At 38.2% G+C, this 22,373-nt stretch overlaps 8 protein-coding genes and 1 non-coding gene across 10 annotated transcripts; 2 read left to right on the top strand and 7 right to left on the bottom strand.

The window, feature by feature from the left end:
- Positions 1 to 421: 421 nt before the first annotated feature.
- On the bottom strand, positions 422 to 1,565 carry LOC17879453 (peroxidase 17). Its single transcript, XM_006284992.1, has 3 exons — positions 1,362 to 1,565; positions 1,074 to 1,265; positions 422 to 1,000 (listed from the first exon to the last, which is right to left on the bottom strand). Exons 1-3 carry the CDS (start codon positions 1,563 to 1,565, stop codon positions 422 to 424), a joined length of 975 nt encoding a protein of 324 aa, XP_006285054.1.
- A 710-nt stretch (positions 1,566 to 2,275) lies between these two features.
- Positions 2,276 to 5,918, top strand: LOC17880038 (tRNA (cytosine(34)-C(5))-methyltransferase). 2 transcript variants are annotated; one of them, XM_006283103.2, is made up of 15 exons: positions 2,276 to 2,482; positions 2,569 to 2,657; positions 2,769 to 2,835; positions 2,930 to 3,045; positions 3,155 to 3,221; positions 3,296 to 3,344; positions 3,442 to 3,527; positions 3,607 to 3,851; positions 3,940 to 3,995; positions 4,074 to 4,159; positions 4,233 to 4,325; positions 4,406 to 4,679; positions 4,756 to 5,261; positions 5,345 to 5,579; positions 5,665 to 5,918. In XM_006283103.2, the coding sequence occupies exons 1-15, from the start codon at positions 2,327 to 2,329 to the stop codon at positions 5,853 to 5,855; spliced, it is 2,316 nt and encodes a 771-aa protein (XP_006283165.1). In that variant the 5' UTR covers positions 2,276 to 2,326; the 3' UTR covers positions 5,856 to 5,918. The 2 variants fall into 2 exon arrangements, with proteins under 2 accessions (XP_006283165.1, XP_023634013.1); XM_023778245.1 differs by having other exon boundaries at positions 2,293 to 2,482; positions 2,577 to 2,657.
- Positions 5,864 to 7,344, bottom strand: LOC17878961 (ras-related protein RABA4b). Its single transcript, XM_006284354.2, has 2 exons — positions 6,914 to 7,344; positions 5,864 to 6,516 (listed from the first exon to the last, which is right to left on the bottom strand). Exons 1-2 carry the CDS (start codon positions 7,144 to 7,146, stop codon positions 6,066 to 6,068), a joined length of 684 nt encoding a protein of 227 aa, XP_006284416.2. The 5' UTR covers positions 7,147 to 7,344; the 3' UTR covers positions 5,864 to 6,065.
- Positions 7,345 to 7,709: 365 nt separating this feature from the next.
- On the bottom strand, positions 7,710 to 7,783 carry TRNAI-AAU. The gene has a single exon. It is a non-coding gene; the product is annotated as a tRNA-Ile (tRNA).
- A 60-nt stretch (positions 7,784 to 7,843) lies between these two features.
- Positions 7,844 to 10,435, bottom strand: LOC17877595 (phospho-2-dehydro-3-deoxyheptonate aldolase 1, chloroplastic). The gene is made up of 5 exons (XM_006283470.2): positions 9,776 to 10,435; positions 9,420 to 9,697; positions 8,955 to 9,231; positions 8,443 to 8,688; positions 7,844 to 8,362 (listed from the first exon to the last, which is right to left on the bottom strand). Exons 1-5 carry the CDS (start codon positions 10,301 to 10,303, stop codon positions 8,111 to 8,113), a joined length of 1,581 nt encoding a protein of 526 aa, XP_006283532.1. The 5' UTR covers positions 10,304 to 10,435; the 3' UTR covers positions 7,844 to 8,110.
- A 914-nt stretch (positions 10,436 to 11,349) lies between these two features.
- LOC17878759 (haloacid dehalogenase-like hydrolase domain-containing protein At4g39970) lies at positions 11,350 to 13,322 on the top strand. The gene is made up of 10 exons (XM_006285705.2): positions 11,350 to 11,896; positions 11,980 to 12,024; positions 12,117 to 12,167; positions 12,257 to 12,331; positions 12,421 to 12,454; positions 12,558 to 12,613; positions 12,700 to 12,759; positions 12,867 to 12,926; positions 13,015 to 13,061; positions 13,180 to 13,322. Exons 1-10 carry the CDS (start codon positions 11,435 to 11,437, stop codon positions 13,226 to 13,228), a joined length of 939 nt encoding a protein of 312 aa, XP_006285767.1. The 5' UTR covers positions 11,350 to 11,434; the 3' UTR covers positions 13,229 to 13,322.
- A 3-nt stretch (positions 13,323 to 13,325) lies between these two features.
- Positions 13,326 to 16,336, bottom strand: LOC17878519 (chaperone protein dnaJ A6, chloroplastic). The gene is made up of 8 exons (XM_006283586.2): positions 16,258 to 16,336; positions 15,707 to 15,824; positions 15,441 to 15,582; positions 15,264 to 15,321; positions 15,063 to 15,105; positions 14,752 to 14,800; positions 14,561 to 14,644; positions 13,326 to 14,455 (listed from the first exon to the last, which is right to left on the bottom strand). Exons 2-8 carry the CDS (start codon positions 15,814 to 15,816, stop codon positions 13,598 to 13,600), a joined length of 1,344 nt encoding a protein of 447 aa, XP_006283648.2. The 5' UTR covers positions 15,817 to 15,824; positions 16,258 to 16,336; the 3' UTR covers positions 13,326 to 13,597.
- A 277-nt stretch (positions 16,337 to 16,613) lies between these two features.
- LOC17878937 (lipase 3) lies at positions 16,614 to 18,200 on the bottom strand. Its single transcript, XM_006284112.2, has 4 exons — positions 17,544 to 18,200; positions 17,278 to 17,370; positions 17,117 to 17,184; positions 16,614 to 17,028 (listed from the first exon to the last, which is right to left on the bottom strand). Exons 1-4 carry the CDS (start codon positions 18,165 to 18,167, stop codon positions 16,893 to 16,895), a joined length of 921 nt encoding a protein of 306 aa, XP_006284174.1. The 5' UTR covers positions 18,168 to 18,200; the 3' UTR covers positions 16,614 to 16,892.
- A 1,652-nt stretch (positions 18,201 to 19,852) lies between these two features.
- On the bottom strand, positions 19,853 to 22,348 carry LOC17878188 (pentatricopeptide repeat-containing protein At4g39952, mitochondrial). Its single transcript, XM_006283105.2, has one exon. It carries the CDS (start codon positions 22,346 to 22,348, stop codon positions 20,033 to 20,035), a length of 2,316 nt encoding a protein of 771 aa, XP_006283167.1. The 3' UTR covers positions 19,853 to 20,032.
- Positions 22,349 to 22,373: the final 25 nt, after the last annotated feature.

The raw sequence follows: 22,373 nt of genomic DNA, 5'->3' as shown, positions 1-22,373 counted from the left end.
CTACTCTCGTACATTTTAAATATACACTAATACCTCATTATATGATAACATAACAAACATATTATTCTTTTAGAAAATTTAGCATTCAAGTTTTTATTTTATATATGATAAATTATATGTATTTAAAAAAAAAAAAACTTAAATGGTAAATTTTGGTTTTGATTTGGATATTTGGGAGAGTCCATGGGAAAAGGAAACCTTAGGTTCGGTGAATTTTTTTCCTTTTGTTTTTACCCTTTTGCTTAGAATGTTCACAATACGGTGTTTAGATGATATTAGGTGTTTAAGGGGTAATTATTAATCGTATACGCCATACATTGTTTGTTCTCATAAATGATAATATTCGTATGTAGTTAGTATATTATTGGATGTATAAGGCAACCATGTTTGTATTCAACAGTACTCTCGATTGCCTAGTAGATTAATAGCTCTTTCGATTAACAGCTCTACAGTTTAACCTAACTTCACCAGGTTTCGTAGACTGCAAGTCACCCATCTTCACCATCCCTTCAGCAAAAGCTTTGAAGAACTCTGTTTCGTTCTCACTGAACAGTTTCACATACTCTCTGGTCTCCGGCGAAGTGAACAGCGTCTGGTCAGAGTGTAGAAACCCTTTCCTAGAAACCAAGTTTTTGAAGTATTGGTTATCAAACACTTTAGCAGTTGCGTCCATACCGCTTGTAACGTTTTCATCTCCTCCCATGGGACACAGTTTGGTCAATTTCTCTCGGTAAAGCGGTTCGAAAGCCGGGTCAGATTTCCCGGAACCGGAATAGTTATAGAGTCTAGGCGTGACCGAGAAACATCGAGCTTCCCCGATAGAGTGTGATCCAGATAGAGCCACCATATCTTTTGTAGAAAGATTAAATCTTTGGAAGAGATCAATCAAAGATGTGGCGGTTGAATCATTTGGACTTGGCATTATGTCGTCTGAATCTTTTTGGCTTGCGGTTAAGCTGTCTTTTCTCCCTAGCTTTACTTCCCAGTCCGGCCCTCCTGTCTGAGATTATCAAAGAACCGAATTAATCAGTAACTCATATTATTCATTTAATGTAAGGTGTTTTAAAACTTACAAGGGCAACTGCGTCACGAGAAGCCATGATGATAATGTCAGCACAAGATACAGTGGCAGGACAAGCCTTCTCTAATGCTTCTTTGATGTTGTCTACGACATCAAACGATCTCAAAGAGCCTATGTTTGCAAGAGAGAGTTTTTCTCCCAACAATGTTGGTGTGTCATCGAGCAATACAGAGCCATCACATCCCTACAAAGCACAAAACAAATACGTTATATGGTTATATTTATATATATATATAACTGAATTGAACTATTAAAATCATGTGGTTAATAAATTATTTACATTAACGAAGCAATCATGAAACTGCAGACGCATAATGGAGGCAACACTTCGAGCTTCTTTCAACATAGCTTTTCTCATCTCTTCCCTCACGATGGATTCAGCTTTTGGGCATGTCTTCCCGTAGAATGCTGGCTGGAGAGTTTCTCCGGCCACCACCGTGAAAAGAAGTAGTAGGCACATGAAGAGATTTGGAACTAGATTCATATTTCTTTTTCCTTTGATTCGAATTACAATTTTGGATGCTAAAATGTAATAATCTTGTTTCATCTCTAATTCTATATGTTTTTATATATAAACATTCCTCGAATTGCTAGAGTTATTATTCCATTAGTAATTCAATTTGTTTCTTAATATCTATATTGACTTTGACTACTATTAGTCAAAACACATTTTTATTCATTCTCAAATCTTTACCTTACATGGCATAACAACATAATCTCCTCTGTATTCATTCAAAATTTTACAAAAAAAAAAATCAAATCAAATTTTAAATAGTCAATAATTCAAAATTTGACTCACAGTAATCAATCTGAGAGAAAAGGAAAGCTCAGTTCTGAAAATTTAAGTACTTTTTTAATAAACCTAATTTACTTTAAAATCTAATAATTTTAAAGTAAATTAGGTTTTAAATTCAAAATAAGAGCTCATTTCTCCAAATTTTATTTTTATTTCGTAAACTCTATAACCATTTATAAAATAATAATGACACACAATACAAATATAACCATTTATAAAATAATAATGACACACAATACAAATATAACCATTTATAAAATAATAATGACACACAATACAAATATAACCACGGGCGACGCGCCTAACATTGCGCGTATGATTAATTTCAAACATATGTTTTCCTTTAAAATTAAAATGTAAAATACAAATCTACTGTAATAAACCCCATAAAACCCATCGCTGCGACGCCGCCGGCGAAAAAAGAAAACACGGCGACGGAAACAACAAAGATGGGAAGAGGGAGACGACACAGAGGTACTTCGAAGAGGAACCAGATCGAGAAGAGTAAAGAGAATGTCCAAAGACCCCTCAAATCCGATGCTTCCTTTGATTCCAACTTCCAAAAGCCAATCTCGTCAAATCTTGATTTCGAGGAGTACTACAAGGTACTTTATAGAATCCAATGGCTTCTATGGATTCTCAGATCTTGCTTCTAAACAACATGTCGTATTGTCTTGCTGTGGTGTGTAAGGAGCAAAGGATAGTGAAAGCAAAAGAGTGGGATTCGTTTATGGAGATTCTTCGTAAGCCATTGCCTGCTGCTTTTAGAGTTAATTCCAAGTATGTATGCTTTGTTTATTTGCATTCTTGGATCGTTAAAATGTATACTTTGGTTAAAGTGTTTTTGACTTTGTTCTGTTTTGTTGGTCTCTGTTTATATGATTCTTTTAGTGGCCAATTTTGCGATGATCTTCGACTGAAGTTGGAGAATGATTTCATGGAATCTCTTCAGGCTGAGGTAAATTCAATAACTGTTTGTATTGTCTCGTTATTGAAAGTCTATATAGTATTTTGTCACTTCTCAAATCCTGGATTCGTTGCCTTATACTTAGGCTGTAGAGAGTGGTGAATCAGAGGCTATCAAGCCTTTGCCTTGGTATCCTAAGAATCTTGCTTGGCATTCTAATTTTTCGCGCAAGGAGATTAGGAAAAACCAGACACTTGAGAGGTACAAATTTGTTTCTCATGCCAGTTGCTTCAAAACATGTATTCGATTCCATTCCCTTACTTGTTTGGGTTCATGCTCTCTTCTACTTATTTATTGAGGTCTTATTCAGGTTTCATGAGTTCCTAAAGTTAGAAACTGAAGTTGGGAACATGACCAGGCAAGAATCAGTTAGCATGGTATGGTAGTGTTACATTCATTCTTTAATCGGGTACATTTTGTAGTTTTCGTGGCTGACATTATGATCATGCAGGTTCCACCTCTCTTCCTTGATGTACATCCAGATCATTTTGTACTCGACAGTGAGTGATTTTTATTCGACATTTTTTGAGAAGCTATGGACTTGAGGAGTAACGGTTCACTTGTCTTTTTCTTCTTCTCTTCTTTTTGTCTGAACAGTGTGTGCTGCACCTGGTTCCAAGACATTTCAGCTGCTTGAAATAATACATGAATCATCAGAACCAGGATCTCTACCTAATGGAATGGTGCGTTATACTCTATCATCTCCAGTCATTTTGGTTTATAGATAATGTTTTTGCTTCTAAATTATTTTGGTTGAATCAGGTGGTGGCCAATGATGTTGATTATAAAAGATGTAACCTTCTTATTCACCAGACGAAAAGAACGTGTACAACCAACTTGATGGTCACTAACAATGAAGGTCAACATTTCCCTAACTGCAAAACCAAAGAAGCATCTGACACTAATCATCAATCCATTGACCAGCTTCTCTTTGATCGTGTCCTATGCGATGTCCCATGTAGTGGTGATGGTACTCTGCGCAAGGCACCAGACATATGGAGAAGATGGTTTGTCTATTTATGAGCTTTTAGATTGACATATGTTGATTTCCAGTTGCTTCAATATTCTTACTCTTTTACTTTGATTTCTGTACAGGAATTCTGGATCTGGCAATGGACTTCATAGTCTACAGGTTGTGCTGGCCATGAGAGGTAAGCTTCTTTCCTAAGAAGGTTTGATTAGCAGAATCTTATATTATGATGTTTATCTGCATTGTCTGGTGGTCTCAGGTTTATCTGTGTTAAAAGTTGGTGGGAGAATGATATACTCAACCTGCTCAATGAACCCGATTGAAGATGAAGCCGTTGTTGCTGAAGTAATCTATTATCTTTCTTCTTTCGCCATAAACCCATTCTTTTGGATGCTGATACATTGTTAGTGTTATTCAGATTCTGAGGAGGTGTGGATGCTCTGTTGAGCTTGTAGATGTCTCACATAAGCTTCCTGAACTTATTAGAAGACCAGGTCTTAAGAAATGGAAGGTGCAAAAAATACATAGTACTTTGAAATAAGACAAAGAGTAATGAAGTTTTAATCTTGCTTTGTATCTCTGTGGATTTAGGTGCATGATAGAGGTGGCTGGTATAGATCTTACAAAGATGTTCCAAAGTCACAGAGAGACGGAGTTCTTAAGAGCATGTTTCCTTCTGGTAAAAGTGATAAAGAGTCAACAGGTGGCGGAGACAGATACGGAGACATGACTTCTATCTCTTCTGATGAATCAGCCGAGGAAGTCTGTGATCTTCCCCTTGAACGTTGTATGAGGATACTGCCTCATGATCAAAACACTGGGGGATTTTTCATTGCAGTCCTTCACAAAGTTTCACCTTTACCAGGTGAATTTGAAGAACTTCTGTTGCATAACCTCTCTAGTTGATTCGTTAATACGATTTGCGGATCATTTTCCTGCAGAGTTTCAGGAGAAAATAAATCAGAGAAGGAATTTTTCTACTAGAAAGAACATCAACTCGTGTGAAGCAGTATCTGGCACTGTGGTTACTAAACCTGAAGAGGGTGCAGAGGAGGATACAATTTTAGAAGAAGTAGTTTCAGAGAATGGCTTTGAGCACCCTGAGAACGATAACATCAGCGAAGTAGGAATCGTAGAATTGGCTCAAAAACTTGATGATATGGGAGTAAGGAGAGAAGTACCAGCAATGCAAGGAAAGTGGAAAGGCCTTTACCCTGTTGTTTTCTTGAGAGATGAAACAGTGATCAACGGGATCAAGACATTTTATGGCATCAAAGATGAATCGTTTCCGCTGTATGGTCATCTCGTGACCAGAAACAGTGACATAAGCAGCCATGGAAACGTCAAAAGGATTTACTATGTTTCAAAAGCAGTTAAGGATGTTCTTGAACTAAATTTTTCAGTTGGGAAGCCGCTCAAGATCTCCTCTGTTGGCCTCAAGATGTTTGTAAGTACAATAAAGGTTTATATCTCTCTCTACGAAATAGCAGAGGCGGGATTTATTAACTATATAACCAACCAAAAATGCAGGAGAAACAATCAGCAAAAGAATGTGAAGCCAACTGTTGCTCATTCCGAATAACGTCAGAGGGATTGCCTGTGATCCTTCCGTACATGACCAAGCAAATACTTTATGCAACAATGGCGGATTTCAAGAATCTCTTGCAACAGAAATCAATCAAGTTCCTAGATTTCATCCATCCACAGATCGGAGAGAAAGCAGCAGAACTCGCCTTGGGATCTTGCGTTATGGTTCTTGTTGATGGTTTGTATTGATATTTTAAGTTTTATATAAGATACTTTGGTTGGTCATGTGGGTTATGGCTTTAACGGCTTTTACTTCCCTACAGATACTCAGCTAGGGTCAGAACCAGTCAAAGTGAATTCATCAACAATAGCCATTGGATGCTGGAAGGGTAAAGCTAGCTTAACCGTCATGGTCACAACACTCGACTGTCACCAACTTATCCAGAGACTTTCTGATAGAAGTAAAGAAGTAGAAAATGCTGAGAATTGTTTCAAGACTGCTGAGACAGATTGAAGCTGACATAACTCTCAAAGAGTGTTGTTTCACATTTCAATCAAAAGCTATTGTTCCAATACTTTTTTCCCTATTGGTGTCCAATTTCTCACCAATGTTTAATGAACCAGCAAACAAGCCAGATCCCAAAAGAATATACAATGAAAGTAGCATTCTCTATCACCAGAATTCAGGAGGAAAAAAATGAATCTTGCTTGTAACGAAGACAGATCAAGAAGAACTACAACACGTGCTAGTCTTAGCGGGAATCTCCTGTCCAGAACCTGGGATGACAATCTTCTTACCAGCCAAGGAACCCGGGTTATTTGACTCGCCTTGATTCTCGACGGAGGCGAGATTCTTCTTGTTCACCGTATTGTATATCTCTGTCATTAGAGTGTTGAAGGAGTTTTCGACATTGGTTGCGTTTAAAGCTGAGGTCTCAAGGAAAAAGAGTCCTTCCTTCTCAGCAAACTCTTTAGCGTCTTCTGTGGGAACAGCTCTTTGATCTTCAAGATCAGACTTGTTTCCAATAAGGATAATGACAATGTTCTTATCAGCGTGTGCCCTCAGTTCTTCAAGCCAACGAGGGATATGCTCAAAGGTTTCACGTTTAGTCATGTCATAAACCAGCATTGCACCAACTGCTCCCCTGTAGTACGCGCTTGTAACGGCTCTGTATCTGCTTAGTGCAACAAAAGCAAAGTCACTACATCATCGCAAAATCCCAAAATATTGTGCTCCAAAAATAGAAATGAGGCCAGAATTATACAATTAGCGCTATACATAACAATTTCCTTGAAATGTCGAATCTAAACGAGTAAAGTTGATTAAAACTGAGATGTACCATTGATTCATGTGACCAGCTTACCTATTTGTACGATCGGATCAAACTCTATAATAGTATATGGATCTATAGCCAAGGAGGATCCGTAAGTTCTCTAAACTAGCGTAAATTCATGACAAGTATAAAAAGAGCAAACAAAATCTAAACACATATTTCTAGTCAAACTCAAGTCGCTTTCGGGAAAAGTAAACAGATCCAGAGTAAATCCAACAGAGAAACGCAGAAATCGTACCTTTCCTGACCAGCGGTGTCCCAGATCTGAGCCTTAATGCTCTTTTGTTCAATAACGAGGGTACGAGTTTGGAACTCGACGCCGATGGTGGCTTTAGAATCCATACTGAATTCGTCTCTAGCGAATCGAGCAAGTAGCTGCGATTTACCAACAGCGGAATCTCCGATTAGAACAACTTTGAACACGTAATCAACTTTCCCTGATGCGCCGCCGTATCCGCCTCCTCCGGCCATCTTGACGGCGAACTGTTGAAACACTTGTTTTCTCTCTCCGGTTCTGAGAGATCGAGAAAACTTTTTTGAATTATGTTAAGCGTGGCTAACTCCTACAGTTTTTATTTGCTGTAGCTGTTATTAAACTTAGTGAGAGCGACGGAGAGAAAAATTAAAAAAGAGCTAGTTGGGTTGGGTGATTATTATTCACTGATTGATTTTGAAATCGCTTTTGGGTTAAAGAGTGATCTACCGTGGGAGAGTCCTTTTTGTAACTGAGAGTGAGACGACCTAAGATCATGACACGTGGAATTTAGAGAGGGGTAGAACACGTGGCTGGGATCGAGAAGACTTTTAGGGATTATGGTTGGTGGGGAGCACTGGAGTAGAGTAAAGAGGTACGTATGAGATCAGATTTGGATTAAGTGAGCGGGACACGATATTGATTTATTGGGTCCCGAAAGCGTCGGCGTCGGATTGTTTGTTTTTACTTCCCTCGGGTGTATTTTTTTATTAAAATGTTTGATTTCATTAATTAAAATCTTTGAAATTGAAACACATAAAAACCAAAAAAAAGGTTGTAGTGGCCCATGCAGGTTTCGAACCTGCGACCTTCGCGTTATTAGCACGACGCTCTAACCAACTGAGCTAATGGGCCATTTTGTAACATCATGTTCTTAAGATCTATTCATTTGCATTGCTTGTGAATAATAGCCAATAGACTAATCCGAACTAGTTTCATGTTCGGGTATATAAATGGGAAATTTACACTAGGAAGTCACACGGTTTAACATTAAGTTAACATAAAGAACAAAGGACATCACATAGCCTAGACACGGGACACACACATCATAAAGGAACATGTTTACTCCTAGAGAGGCTTTTGGGGTTATACCTTAAAGTCATAAAGGCACCAGCTCACAATACAAAGAGGCGAGAGTTCTTGGAATCAAAAAGTGGTATATTAAAGAAAAAAAAATCGCACTCAAGACACACGCTGGCTACCCGTTCTTCTCTTCCTGAGGCGTTCAGCTACAATGAAGGCCAGTTCAAGAGACTGTGACGCGTTGAGCCTTGGGTCACAGTGTGTGTGGTATCGAGAACTGAGGTCATCATAGGTCACAGTGCGGGAACCTCCAATGCATTCTGTCACGTTCTGCCCTGTCATCTCGAGATGGATACCGCCCGCATGGCTTCCTTCTTGCTCGTGCACATCAAGGAATGCTCGGACTTCAGCCTGTAGAAATAGACGGGACGTTTTTAATCACTGTTTTGACAAATTTATATGTTATGCTTGTAAGAGGTATAGCTTATTACCAGGATCGAGTCAAAGGCACGTGTTTTAAGACCGCAAGGTGCTTTGATGGTGTTTCCATGCATTGGATCACAGACCCATGTCACAATCTGGCCTGATCTGCGGACTGCTCTGATCAGATGGGGAAGCTTAACTCTCATGTTCTCGGCACCCATTCTCACAATTATGGTGATTCTTCCAGGCTTGTTGTTAGGATTTAAGATTTTTACTAGCTTGACCAGCTCATTGGGATCCATTTTGTTGCTCACCTGCATCAAGTTCAAGTGTTTCGAAATTCAGTAAATTCAGTAAATTCCGCCAATAGCTCTGATTTTTCAGTGCCAACTAACATCAACTATCACTTAAAAGGAAAAATAAGAGCCACGAGACCAAGCATAAACCTCATTTGCTACTCTGTTTTGCTATATCATAAACCAAAGTGACCTAATCCTTAGTTTAAGTATTTCAGTAACAAGCTGCATATTATCGCTCTACCTATGCGTTAAACTATGTAAAGTTTGAAAAAGTAAAGTACCTTGATACCCAAAGGATTAGCAATCCCCCTGAGAAACTCGACATGAGCACCATCCAATTGTCTGGTACGCTCCCCGCACCACACCATGTGTGCAGAGCAATCATAGTAGAGACCAGAAGTTGAGTCCAACCTTGTTAGCGATTGCTCGTAAGGGAGAAGTAAGCACTCATGGGATGTGTAGAAATCAGTTGTAGTCATGAGTGGATGATCCGTGCCAAGTCCACATGCAGACATGAACCCCAAGGCCTCATCAACCCTGTTAGCTAATTCCTGGTACCTGTACAACAAAACAGAGGTAAACAGCAAAACCTTCAGCGCCTTGCCGAGTAACATGACCTACGATAGTTGCTATCACCATCACTAATTCATCCAGAAAACTTTGCTTTCGCATTCTATTCAAGCCATATTCAAAGTAATATGCTTTCTTAAAATTAACATCACCAAGGTTTATATTATGGTGTGTACCTGTCAGCTTGCTCACTTTGTTCAACAAAATCAAGGTTCCACTGAGTAACTCTTTGAATAGCAGCATAGCCTCCAGTGGCAAAGGCTCTAAGAAGGTTCAAAGTAGCTGCAGATTGAGTGTAAGCCCGAACCATCCTATTAGGATCAGGGATTCTAGATTTCTCATCAAAAGTGTCGCCATTGATGTTGTCTCCCTTGTAGCTAGGTAATTTCACTCCATCCTTCACCTCAAACGGATCAGATCTAGGCTTAGCAAATTGACCAGCCATTCTCCCTACCTAAACACACAAAAGAATCTCAAATTCCGCTAAAAAAAGAAACAATTAACTTGTGAAGCAAAAGGAGGAGAAGATGACCTTAATAACGGGAACTTGGCCGCCGAAGGTAAGAACAATACTCATCTGAAGGAGAACCCTAAAGGTGTCTCTGATATTAGTAGCATTGAACTCCTTGAAACTCTCAGCACAATCACCTCCTTGGAGAAGAAAGGCTTTACCAACAGCAGCATCGGCCAACCTCTCTTCAAGATTCCTAGCTTCTCCGGCGAAGACAATAGGAGGGAAAGCCTCAATCGTCTTCAGGACAGAGTCAAGCTCGTTAGCGTCAGGGTAATCGGGAAGCTGGAGAGCCTTCTTCAATTTCCAGCTCTCGGGACTCCATTTCAATGCACCAGAGGAGGAGGAAGGGGCAGCAACGGAAAGAGCGTTTCTAGCAGGCTCCGCCGCGTGAACGGCCTTGACGAAATTAGGCTTCGAGGAGTTGACGGCGTGATGAAATGTAAAGAAGGAAGATTGACGGTTAGTTTGACGGTGAGAGAGACGAGCGTCGCCGCCAACGTAGATAGATCTGGTGGAGAGAGAGGAGGCGGCGTTTGAAATAGCCATCAAATTAAAATACTAGTCTTTCTCTTCTCTGTTTCTGACTCTCTCTCTCTCTCTCTCTTGGATTTGATTTGATTTGGTTTGGTCTGAAGAGAGAATGGAGGCGGGTGATATGAGGAGAGAGAGAGAAGAAACTGTGGATTTATATTTATAGTGAAGAGAGGTTTGGTTTGGACTTTTCAGACGAAGAAAAAAAAAACGAGGGTTGTTGGGACAAGTTTTGGATTTGAAGCCGTCGAAGGGTACTTTCGTAAATGTTGTCCTTTGAGATATTTCTATTTTTTTGAAGACGTGGAAGCTTTCTTTGGCCACCGCTATAGAACGAAACGTTTTGTCATGTCAAAATAAAAGTAAGTAAAGACTGTTTCAATTTGATTGAACCGATCGATAAAAATGTTTATTCCCAAATAAACATTTTTTAAGGGAATAAAAAGATATTCATATATGTTAGTTTGGTAAGTTAAAGTTATGACACGTAGTATTTTTGTTTTGTTAGGTAGCAGCAGCTCAATAAAACATTATAAAATTAAGAAGGGGAAGACTAGGGAATTGGGGTTAATGACAGAAATAGGGCTTCACCAACCAAATCCACCATCACACACATGTATTTATGATCATCATTCAAGTTGCATATGTATATGATCTCCAATAGAGGATTAATTATGTTATTATCACCTAACACACACACACACCCAAATCCTTTTTATAAGATTTGGATTTGATTTCATGGACCACGTCGACGCCCCTTTCTAACAAATCTTTATACTTTACTTCCTCTTTTATTATTAAAGCAGTGAAATGGAATGAAAAATCTAATACAAACCATACCAAAATCATTACAATTTATTAGGGAATTTAATGAGCCATAGATTTGGAAATATTTTCCAATTAAAATCTGTCTTTGAAGGGCTATTGGATGTGAATATATACATTCATATCATATGATGGAACCAAAATAAGAAAAAAGACAAAAGAGCGGTAAAAGTTAGTTAATGACCGTTAAAGAAGCTTAGCTTTACAGAAATCATTAGGAGCCACAGATTTGTTTTCATTTTATCTCACAACAAAGTCACAAAACTCGTCTCTGTAAACACACCACACCACACACACTCACAGAGTAAGTAAGACTCATCAATGGCGGTTTATTGCAACCACTCGGCGGTTCTCCTCTCTCCATCCACCGCCAGTTCTTCCTCCTCGTCGCTCGTCGGCTTCCCTCGCTTCCAAACGCTGCTTTTCAAATCCAGAAGCCTTTACTCGAAATCCAGAGTTTCTCCTGTCTCGGCATTACAGCCTTCATCACGGTCTCTGGAAGCTTTGATTTTCGACTGCGACGGTGTGATCCTCGAATCGGAGAATCTGCACCGTCAAGCTTACAACGACGCCTTCTCGCATTTCGATGTTCGTTGTCCTCCTTCTTCCTCTGCGTCTCTCGACTGGAGCCTCGAGTTCTACGATAAGTTTCAGAACCTAGTCGGTGGTGGAAAACCCAAAATGCGTTGGTATTTTAAAGAACATGGATGGCCAACCTCCACCATTTTCGATTCACCTCCTCAGAATGACGATGATCGAGCCAAGCTGATCGATACTCTTCAGGTCACTCACTCACTCACTATATCTCTAATGTTTTTACTATCTCTAGTTTTGATGTTAAAAGATTCCAACTTTATCTTTTGCAGGATTGGAAAACTGAGAGGTATAAAGAAATCATTAAATCAGGAAGTGTAAGTTGCGAGAGATTTTGATTTCTTAGTTTTGGATCTTTTTTCTTTCTGAGAGAAACTATATAATCACTATGCTTTTTCTGTGCTTTCAGGTAGAACCAAGACCTGGTGTAATAAGACTAATGGATGAAGCAAAAGCTGCTGTAATGAGTTCTTCTTTCAAAACCTTTTTTATATTGGAATTTTTTTTAGCTCTTTATTTATGAAAAGGTTCTTGAAATACTCACTACAGGGGAAAAAGCTAGCTGTTTGTTCTGCAGCTACAAAGAGTTCGGTTGTCATGTGTCTCGAGAATCTCATCGACCTCGTGAGTTGTTTTCTTTTCGCCAATCTCTTATCATCGGCTGTGCTTCTTTCGAGTTTTCTTCTTTATCGGTTATATTTATGTCATTTTAGGAGCGTTTCCAAGGACTCGATTGCTTCCTTGCAGGTGATTTCGTCACTTTCTCTCTTAAGAATTACTTACTTGGCTTTTTTGTGTTCAACACTTTTTCCAAGTGTGAATCCATTTGGTTGTATATTTGGCTTTGCAGGGGATGATGTGAAGGAGAAAAAACCCGATCCTTCGATTTATATTACTGCTGCAGAGGTACTGTCTATCCAAGAAAACATAACTTTATATAACTTAAGAAGAATTGGCCAAGTTTCACAATTTATGTGTTTTGTTGATTGCAGAAGCTAGGTGTTTCAGTTAAAGACTGTCTGGTCATAGAGGACAGTGTGATTGGCCTGCAGGTAAAAAAATCTAATCATTTGCTCATCTTAGCTGTTATTACACCTCGAAACATCTAAGCTTGGTTCTTGAAGCACTGTTCAAATGGCTTTTGAATTTCAATGTACAGGCTGCTACAAAAGCAGGGATGTCATGTGTGATCACATACACTTCTTCAACGTCTGATCAGGTCTGGTCAACAACATATTCATCTTCTTCTTCCCTCTTTTCCATTCTCTTTTACTTGGTTTAGTAACAGTCAAAAACTTGGGTTTCAGGATTTCAAAGATGCTATCGCTGTATATCCTGATCTCAGTAATGTGAAGTAAGTAGGATCATACATCAATTCCACTTCAAGTATCTCACAAGAGATTTGCCAAATGGTTCTCTCTTTTTTCCTCCTACCCATTAGCTAACTTATGGTGTTTCCATGTTCTTTGTAGATTGAAAGACCTGGAAACTCTGCTTCAAACCATTGTTACTGCAGCTTGAGACATTTGTCTCCTTTTCATTTTTGTCTGTTCTTCTGCAACTGTACATTTGTCTTTGTTTAATAAATTTTCATTGAATTTCAAAAAAAAAAAAAGAGAAGAAGAAGATTGAAATGTATAAATAGCAGTACAATACAATCAAGACCTACCCTGAATCCTGATAAATCCATAAAAATGGTTTCAAAAGTAAAACACAAAAATTGAAGAGGAAAACCCAAAAATATGAGTTCTTCAATTTTCCTCTCACCTAATAAGTCTTTTTTTTCTTTCTCTTGCTTATCTTCTCCATCATTAGAAGAACCATAAGAAAGAAGACAAGCAGAGAATGATGAATCTATATAACACCACATTTCTCTATTTGTGTGTTTGTTTATCTCCTGCTATTAGCTACCTTATTCTTGCTCATATCAGCAAGCTCCTCAACAAGTTTCTTTTCTTCTTTACTCAATCTCTTAGGAATCTCAACTTGCACTCTCACTAACTGATCTCCTCTCATCTTACTCTTATTCAAAACCGGAACTCCCTTTTTTGCCATCACCAGAGTCGTGCTCGGTTGTGTCCCAGCTGGTACTTTCAAATCCACCTCTCCATCCACAGTCGGAACCTTTAAAGTCGTTCCCAATATGGCATCTACATACGATATCTTACACGTATAAAGTATATTTGTATCGTCGCGCTTCAAAATTGGATCTGGAATCACCTCGATAACCGCAAAGAGATCTCCTGGTGATCCGCCTTTCTTTCCCGCATTCCCTTCTCCCCTTACTCTTAACCTACTTCCAGAATCCACACCAGCAGGAACTTTAAGACTAATACGCTTCGTCTTTCTCACACGTCCATCTCCTGAGCATGTGCCACATGGTTTTGAAATTTCTCCTGTTCCGTTACAAGGAGAACAAGTCATGACTTGTTGGAATACACCGAGTGGTGTTCTTGTCGATGCTACCACCTGTCCTTGCCCACCACACGTTTTGCATTTGGTCGGTTTGGTTCCCGCCTTTGCTCCAGAACCATTGCAAGTCCCACAGCTCTCTAACCTAGATATCTCAATTTCTTTCTCGATACCGAAAACTGCTTCTTTGAAATTCAAGATTAGTGAGTAATACTCGTCTTCACCATCCACAGCTCTGCTCCTTGAACCTCTACTACCCATTCCACCGCCCATTCCTCCCATCCCACCCATTCCTTCGAATAGTGACTCGAATAGATCAAATGGATTACTGTAATCCTGCAAAATTAAATTTTAAAAAAAAAACAGCAAAATCAGCAATTTCAGATCAGATTCTGATCATCAGGATGCTGATTCAAGTGTCTAAGAGAAGAATATATATACCCCCATGCCTCCCATTCCAGCGCCTTTAACTCCTGCCTCCCCATATCTGTCGTATAGAGATCTTTTTTCATCATCTGATAAGATCTGCAAAAAAGTAAAAGAACAATGGTTAGGCTCTTTAAGTATCAGCACAATCATTCAAAAAAAAAAGAGAAGAGCTAAACGAATCTAAAGAAGAAGATGGACTTCACCTCATATGCATTACTTATTTCTTTAAATTTATCTTCAGCCCCAGCATCCCTGTAATCAAAGTGAAAGCAGAAGAAACCTTAGAAGCAGTTTCAGAAAATTTTATCTTCTTAGTCTATATTAATCATAATTTTGAAGTTTGGTGCTTAATGGTTATATGTGTATATGGAAGGTTAACCAAAAATCTACACTAATTCTCTTTCTTTAGCGTTTCTCAAATATTGTAGCTAAGTTCTAACAAGAGACACACCAATATTGTGCTGGAAGGTGATAATTCATATATGCACCTAATATCAATGTAATTTAAACTTACTTGTTCACGTCTGGGTGGTAACTCCTGGCGAGCTTCCGATAAGCTGAATATAGGTGCAGAACAAAACAATTTCCTTGTCAAACTATCGAAGATCACAAGTTCACAACTCAAAAAGCTGAACACATGAAGCTCAGAGAGAAGAACTACACATCATTATTGCATTTATCTGATTGGAAAACTCAGTGAAATGAAATAACATACCGCTTTTAATCTCAGCTTTGGTTGCATTTTTCGAGACTCCTAGGACAGAATAGAAATCCTGGAAATTAAACACACACACACACGTTTTAGCAAAAAGAAACTTAATTCTGCAAAAAGGTGTATACCAAATGAAGAGAATCATCACTCAAAATCTAAAGAAAGGGAATGAAAACATACAGTATCAGCTCTAACAGTGAAACGAGCTCCTCTACGAGAATGTGTATTTCGGGATAGTCCTTTCAGAGACAAGAATGGCAAGGAGCCCTGTGAGAACATACTCGACCTTGAAGCTCCCAAACAATTTATTTGGCTGATGCAACTGCAAAAGGTTATCAAAAGCAAAACCACTTGATTAGCCTTTCAGATATATAACTCTACCATAGCAAAGATGGGTCACTCTCAACAAATCAAATATCTTCAATTAAGGCAAAGTAAACTCGTACTTGTCTTGGTGAGATTCCAATCTGCTAGGATAATAAGCTTTAACAGCAAACTGAGGACGCAGAATCCCCCATTGAGCAACACATGAACTTCCAAATTGTATAAGAGCCATTACACTCCCTGCAACACAGCAAGTAGATTCAATTCAGCTAACATAAACCCTAACTAAAAATCCAAATTTCTTCAACAAACAAACCAAAAGATGAAAGCTTTTTAAAACCTAAGAAGATTATACAATTCTCACGAAATCTTTCGACCCGAGAACAGATGGGAGACAAAAAAAAAAAGAGTTTCACTTTCACCCAAATAAGCTTGCACCCATTACAAAACGTACACCTACTTCAACCACTGAGCCAAAAAGACTCAGCTTTTCTAAAGAAATCCGAGGGAAGAATCATTCAAAAACACGAACTTCGTGTCACCTGCCGCAAAATTTTCAATCTTTGCGGGTGAACCAAATAAAACCATCCCGAGTGAAGGGAAACCGTGCAAAATAATCACAGAAAGAAATGTTTTGGATGATTGAAATCGAAGAAGAGAAGCTGAATCATACCGTAATCGAATGGTGACGACGGGAGAGTTGTTGTGAGAGCTCTCGATAGATAAGAAAAAGAAACGAGTAGACTCCAATGAAATGAGAGAAGAGAAACTCACTCTCCCAACTTTAGCCCTTCAAATTTATTTATTTATTATTATTACAATTTAATTTCGTTAATTTCGTTTTTTAATTTATTTTTTATATTTATATTCATTATTACTTTAGTACTAGTATTAAATAAATAAAAACCACCGGAGGCGGAGAAGTAGGTCACCGGCATGTAACTGTAGACAGTGAGAGATTAGGCAATCAAATTATATAAAATTGATGATTAAATTATAGTAACACAAGAAAATAAAAATTAGGCAAGCTTCAAGAAGAAACATAGAGCTTATTATTATTCTTGAGATAAAAAAGTATATACCTAAGTCCAACTTGAAGCAATGTCTTTAACAGTAAAAGATAAAAAGGGACACAGTTAATCACACTTAACAAGCTGAGCCTGAGCATGATTTAATTAATGCCTAGTTTCTAACTACTAATAAGCAACACTTTGGCGAGTGCACAACATCACTTGTTGATCTGGTCTGGGGATATCAAGTTTTTTGGCTAACATGAGTCTATTAGCAGCACTGTCATCATCATTTGGATTAGGAATCATGAATGATAGCGTCAGTGCAAAGAAAAGATTTCATGTGTTTGTACATCTCTTTTGGTTTCTCTTCATTAATCGCATGTCCTGTCTTCTTTAGTAACACCAATTGTGCTTTGTCTTCCCCTAAATATCTGAAACAAGAAAGTTGTTCACATTATTTATATTATAACTGAGAAAAAAATGATAGTGTGAATCAGAAGAAGAAAACAGAAATTAAACCTTCTCAATCTATGAGCTAATTCCACTGGGAAAACTTGATCTTCCTCTCCCCATATCATCAATGTAGGCTGCATATATCAATGTTACGCATTAAAAATTAAACCAAGATAGGCTGCATTTTATACAGATGATCATTATGAACAGAGTCAAGAGAGAGAGACCTGTGTTATCTTTGGAAGATTGGAGAATCTTCTACCCTTATGCAGAGCTTCCACAAGTTCTTTCCTTTCTTGAAGATAATCTTTACACATCACCTTTCGCAACAAATTCTCACAAAATCAGTCTACAATAACCCTTTTTGAATCAATCGACATTCTCAATCAAACAAAGAAACCTACTAGTCTTGTAAACATCCAAGTTTGATGCTTTTTTAAACTTGACTAAGAACTCAACATCATAATTCATAAACACACACAAAAAGACTTACATGAATGTAGTCCATGGCAAAGCAAGAAGGTATCCAAATGGGGGGTTTGTAGAAAGATAACTGGAGGAGGCGGCGGAGCATCGAAGGAGACTGAGGAAACAGAAGGGTCGCCGCCTCCTCCGGGCTCTTCACTTTAAACATACCGTCCTCCACGTCTTTCTCCTCCAGAGCAACCCCCGCGCATATCAGCACAACCCGGTCTATCCTCTCCTTAAACTGGGCGGCCAACGAGTAGGCCACGAAGCCTCCGTAGCTGAGGCCAGCAACGGTCATGGTCCCAACACCGTAACCATCCATGGCCTTCATGACACAACTCGCCTGGAAAGACTCTGTCCGGTCAGGCCTAGTGGTGTAGGAGTCGCCAAAGAAGAGGAGGTCCGGTACGTAGACGTTGAACCGACGGATAAACCGGTCGATGAAGCGGTCCCACTGCCACATAGCGTTAGCTCCGATCCCGTGGAGGAGGAGGAGCGTGGGCTTGCTGTCGATGTGAGTCTGCGGGATCCAGCAGTGGAGGACGGTGCCGTCGCCAAGATCGGAGGTAGATGATCGGAGACCAGCGCGAGAGAAGCTGTATTGGTAACATTTGTTACGAGAAGATACGTAGCTGAAGCAACTCGCCATTGATTCTCTTCTCCTTCTTGTCTTGTGTGTGAGAGAGAGACACAGAGACAGACCAAGTGACTTTAAAATAATATATAAGCTAAGATAATGTGTAAGAGCATCATTATCAAGGATTCTTAACAAAATCTTAAGCTAATATAAATTAAGAAAAGTTAATAAATGTCTCTTAAACAAGAGACTTGTACTAACTTTTTTTAGTTTTTCTTAGCTTTTCTTTTTTTTTTTAGCTTAAGATTTGTTTAACAGCCCTTTGATAATCATGGTATAAAAGAACAAAACAAAACAAAAAGAAATAATTAATAGAAGTTAGATTTAAAAAACTTAAAGAATAAAGTTCATTTAGGGGGTTACTGGGAGAATGACTTTTAAAGATTTTTAGAGTTTAAGATTCTATTGTTATTGGTGTACGGATTTTTAGATTCTTACTAAAATCTCTTGTTATTGGTGTATGTATTTTGTAATTCTATTTAAAATATTTTGTTATTCAAAAAGTTGAGTATTTATTGATTTTCCAATTCTATCAAATTCTAGTGTTATTGGTTTAATGATTTCTTACCTATTTAGTCATTAAAAACAACTTTCAAAATACTGCAATTATCATAAGGATTTGTAGAATCTATCATATGAAGAATCTATTAAACTCTACAAATCTGGATAAACATTATTTTAGAATCAACAAATCTTTTTGAGAATCTTAAAATCTCTAAACTTTTGAAATCCACAAACTCTTTTAAAATCAATCTCCCAATAACTCCCCCTTAGTGATTACGTGACTTGTTTTGATTCGTTGCAATAACAATATTTTTGTGAACTTCCCATTTCTGCCTTTGAAATTTTTTTATATCCACTTTATTTATGAGCAAAATAATTAAGTTATGTGATAGAGACAAATTCAAAATAATTTAAAAAAAAAAAAAAATTCTTATAACATAAATGTTTTTTTAGTACAGAACATACATATATACATATTCCTTCCCTTTTTTGCATATATATTTAAATGAAAAATTTCATAGTGAAAAAAATAGGAAAGGTTTTTTTTTTTTCTGTATTGTTACGTAATTGTTTTTTTTTTCAACGCAAATCATCAAATATCTGGCTGGGTGTAACAAAAAACCAAAAAATAAAGTGGTCGTAGTCGACTCGTAATTAATTTATTGGTAACCAAAGTTTAATTGCAAAAAATCCAAAAACTATATCTGTCATGAAGTTTTTTTGGTCATCGGATTCGGACTTGGGAGTATTAAACAACAGCTATTAACCATTAGTTATCATATTTTTATTCTGTTATTTTAGTTGTCGAGTTTTTTACCAATAGTAATTTTTTTACACTACTGTTATTCGGTTTTTGTCCTTACTAATTAATAATAATACTATACTTTTCAAAAAAAAAAATTAATACTATTGGTTTGTAATACTAACAATATTAGAATTCCCAAATAATCTATTGGCCGTACTATGATTGTTATTGTTTTCTCGAGTCAATTCAAAGGTGAATACTAAAATAGTATTTGACATCAAGTTCCAAAGTGGTGAATTTATACTAAACAAAAAAAAAAAAAAATGGTATGGAAACACGATAATCTTACGATGGGATTTTTACATTAATGAGGTCATCCTCTTTTATAGCCGTTTGTTAATTTGTTTTCTTTTTTCACATTTGATCGGCATTTGATTACGGACGCCAATTTTTTACGAATAGAATTGAAAACTGATCATCTATATTTTGTTTTTATCATCTGTATAAATAACATTAGGATGATATTGATTTTACATACACAAAGTATTCTACCAAAAACAAAAATAACGAAAGAGATTTTAAAAATAAAAATATTGGCCAAAAGAGGAATCACAAGACAAAGAATGAATTAGACTACACTATGTCCAGCTCTCTTCCCAACTCCACTTTCCCTCATCATCTCTCGTGCCCTTTCTGCTTGTTCCCACTTACCCGCAGCACTGTTCATGTTTGCAAGCATTATATAATACCCATCGTTCTGCGGATCACTCGCAACCGCACGTTCTGCCATTCGTATTCCCATCTCAAACTCCCCATAAGTCATGCATGAGCTCAACAATGTTCCCCATATGACCCCGTCTGGTGAGAATGGCATAGACATGACTGTGGTCTCAGCTTCCTGCAAATTACCAGACCGGGAAAGAAGATCCACAAGGCAAGAGTAATGCTTTAAGTTTGGTTTCACATCGTACTGATGCATCTTGACAAGTAGTTTTTTGCCTTGTTCAACTAAACCTGCGTGCGTGATAGCTGATAGAAGGGCAAGAAATGTAGGTCCGGTTGGTTTAACATCAGACTCCTCCATTTGATTAAAAAGTTCTAGGGCCGATTCAACATGTCCATGCATTCCATAACCTGAGATCATCACATTCCAACAAACGGCATCCTTCTGGTTTGTTGCATCAAACAGTTCTCGACTCTTTTCAAGGTGGCCACATTTCGCGTACATGTCAATCAGAGCAGTTGAAAGAGAAACATTCATCTCGTGCTCTGTTTCAGTGATGTAACTATGAATTATTTGCCCTCTCTCCAGAGATCCAGTACTTGCACAAGCCATAAGCAGTGTCACTAAAGTTATTGAGCTGGGTTTTAAATTCTCATAAATCATTTTATCGAACAACGCCATGGCTTTTTCGGGTTGCTCACAATGAACATAAGACGCAATCATTGCGTTCCAAGTGACAATGTTGGTATCTGCTTCACAAAACATCCTCCAAGCAACAGTCAAGTCTCCCATCTTTCCATACAAGTCAATGAGGGAATTGACCACTGAAATGGTAAGATCCAAGCTAGTTTTGACAGCATAGCAATGCAACGACTTCCCTAGTAGCACCGCTCCTATGCGGGAACATGTTGATATGACAGAGGCTGCGCTAGCAGAGTCAATTTCAATTCCAAGATTCTGAATCTTTTTGAATGACTCAATACACTTCACGTCACATTTAATTTTACCATACCCTTTAAGCATTGTATTCCAAGCTTCTTTGTTTCCTTCTTCAGGTATCCCACAGAAAACCTTCTCAGCTGCTGACAGAAGCTCAAGTTTGCAGTACATTGACAACAACGAATTGCAAACTGTAGCGTCTAAAGAAAAACAACGTCTTACAACGAACCCGTGAAAGGCTTTACCTTGAGAGACAAGCATCATCTTACCTAGTTCGTTGATCAAACAACTAATGACAACACCATCTGGCTGTGTTCCCTTGTTCTGCATTTCCCAGAACATATCAAAACTTTCCTTTATGTTACCTGATCTCGCCAGTGAAGCTATAATAGAAGTCCATGAAAACATATCTTCATCCCCAAGTTCTCGGAATGAAAGATAAGCCTCAGCTGGAATCCCAGATTTCGAATACAATGAAAAAACCGAAGACAGGACAATTTTGGAAGAAGCTAAACCATATTTCACCGTAAAACCATGTAGACACCTTCCTTCCTTTAAAGCTCCCAAATTTGCACAAGCTTGGAATCCACATTCCAATGTTCTGGGATTCGGCTTTTCATCATCAGAACCAACACTATGCATCTTGCAAAGATAACCCAAACCTCTCTCGCTCTCCCCGTTCTGCACATGCCCAGATATAATGGCAGTCCAAGCAACAACATCTCTCTCAGGCATTTCGTCGAACACATGACACGCATCATCTAAAAACCCACACTTTGAATAAAAATAAACAAAGGAGGCTCCCACTGCAGTGTTTCTGTCGAAACGTCCGTGTTTCAAAACCAACCCATGAAGGAAACTCCCAACATCAAACCAAAAAAGCTCCGCAGAAGCAGAGACAACCATGGGAGCAGTGAAATGATCAGGGGAGTGGCCAGAAAAGAGCATTGAGAAGAAGATACCCAAGGTTCGCTCGTAATCCCCATTGGAGAAATGTGCTTTGATGATAGAATTCCAAAGAAACACATCTCTTCTCCGACTACTAACCAAATCGAAGACTCTGGAAGACAAATTGGGTTTCCCGTGAGAAGCGTAAGATGAAATTAGCTTGGATGCGACGAAGATATTATCCGAGTTTCCTCCGGTGATGATAAGAGCTGTGAGTTTACGCAGAGACTCTAAGCACAAGCTCTGATCGCAGAGAATCACACTAATATGACGATCAACGTAGCTTGAGGAAGGATAAGAAGCGATTGTTCCTATGGCTCGTCTCAACAACATTTTTTAGCTTTTTTTTGCAATATCT

The sequence above is a fragment of the Capsella rubella genome, unplaced genomic scaffold, assembly GCF_000375325.1.
Source record: "Capsella rubella cultivar Monte Gargano unplaced genomic scaffold, Caprub1_0 scaffold_7, whole genome shotgun sequence".
Taxonomy (NCBI): domain Eukaryota; kingdom Viridiplantae; phylum Streptophyta; class Magnoliopsida; order Brassicales; family Brassicaceae; genus Capsella; species Capsella rubella.
Note: the sequence above shows the minus strand (reverse complement) of the source record. Positions and strands in the feature narration are given on the sequence as shown.

Coding starts and splice junctions, on each gene's coding strand:
- LOC17879453 (XM_006284992.1), bottom strand. CDS start 1,565: ATGAATCTAGTTCCAAATCTCTTCATGTGCCTACTACTTCTTTTCACG. Junction 1,266..1,361: donor TTCATGATTGCTTCGTTAAT/GTAAATAATTTA, acceptor TGTGCTTTGTAG/GGATGTGATGGCTCTGTATT. Junction 1,001..1,073: donor CTCGTGACGCAGTTGCCCTT/GTAAGTTTTAAA, acceptor TGATAATCTCAG/ACAGGAGGGCCGGACTGGGA.
- LOC17880038 (XM_006283103.2), top strand. CDS start 2,327: ATGGGAAGAGGGAGACGACACAGAGGTACTTCGAAGAGGAACCAGATC. Junction 2,483..2,568: donor ATTTCGAGGAGTACTACAAG/GTACTTTATAGA, acceptor GTGGTGTGTAAG/GAGCAAAGGATAGTGAAAGC. Junction 4,326..4,405: donor CAGGTCTTAAGAAATGGAAG/GTGCAAAAAATA, acceptor CTGTGGATTTAG/GTGCATGATAGAGGTGGCTG.
- LOC17878961 (XM_006284354.2), bottom strand. CDS start 7,146: ATGGCCGGAGGAGGCGGATACGGCGGCGCATCAGGGAAAGTTGATTAC. Junction 6,517..6,913: donor GACACCGCTGGTCAGGAAAG/GTACGATTTCTG, acceptor TGCACTAAGCAG/ATACAGAGCCGTTACAAGCG.
- LOC17877595 (XM_006283470.2), bottom strand. CDS start 10,303: ATGGCTATTTCAAACGCCGCCTCCTCTCTCTCCACCAGATCTATCTAC. Junction 9,698..9,775: donor GCCAAGTTCCCGTTATTAAG/GTCATCTTCTCC, acceptor TTGTGTGTTTAG/GTAGGGAGAATGGCTGGTCA. Junction 9,232..9,419: donor CAAAGTGAGCAAGCTGACAG/GTACACACCATA, acceptor TTTGTTGTACAG/GTACCAGGAATTAGCTAACA.
- LOC17878759 (XM_006285705.2), top strand. CDS start 11,435: ATGGCGGTTTATTGCAACCACTCGGCGGTTCTCCTCTCTCCATCCACC. Junction 12,614..12,699: donor TTTATATTACTGCTGCAGAG/GTACTGTCTATC, acceptor TGTTGATTGCAG/AAGCTAGGTGTTTCAGTTAA. Junction 12,927..13,014: donor CTTCTTCAACGTCTGATCAG/GTCTGGTCAACA, acceptor CTTGGGTTTCAG/GATTTCAAAGATGCTATCGC.
- LOC17878519 (XM_006283586.2), bottom strand. CDS start 15,816: ATGGCTCTTATACAATTTGGAAGTTCATGTGTTGCTCAATGGGGGATT. Junction 15,583..15,706: donor TTGGAATCTCACCAAGACAA/GTACGAGTTTAC, acceptor AACCTTTTGCAG/TTGCATCAGCCAAATAAATT. Junction 14,801..15,062: donor TACCACCCAGACGTGAACAA/GTAAGTTTAAAT, acceptor CTTTGATTACAG/GGATGCTGGGGCTGAAGATA.
- LOC17878937 (XM_006284112.2), bottom strand. CDS start 18,167: ATGGCGAGTTGCTTCAGCTACGTATCTTCTCGTAACAAATGTTACCAA. Junction 17,371..17,543: donor TTGCCATGGACTACATTCAT/GTAAGTCTTTTT, acceptor TTGTTGCGAAAG/GTGATGTGTAAAGATTATCT. Junction 17,185..17,277: donor ATCTTCCAAAGATAACACAG/GTCTCTCTCTCT, acceptor TGATATATGCAG/CCTACATTGATGATATGGGG.
- LOC17878188 (XM_006283105.2), bottom strand. CDS start 22,348: ATGTTGTTGAGACGAGCCATAGGAACAATCGCTTCTTATCCTTCCTCA.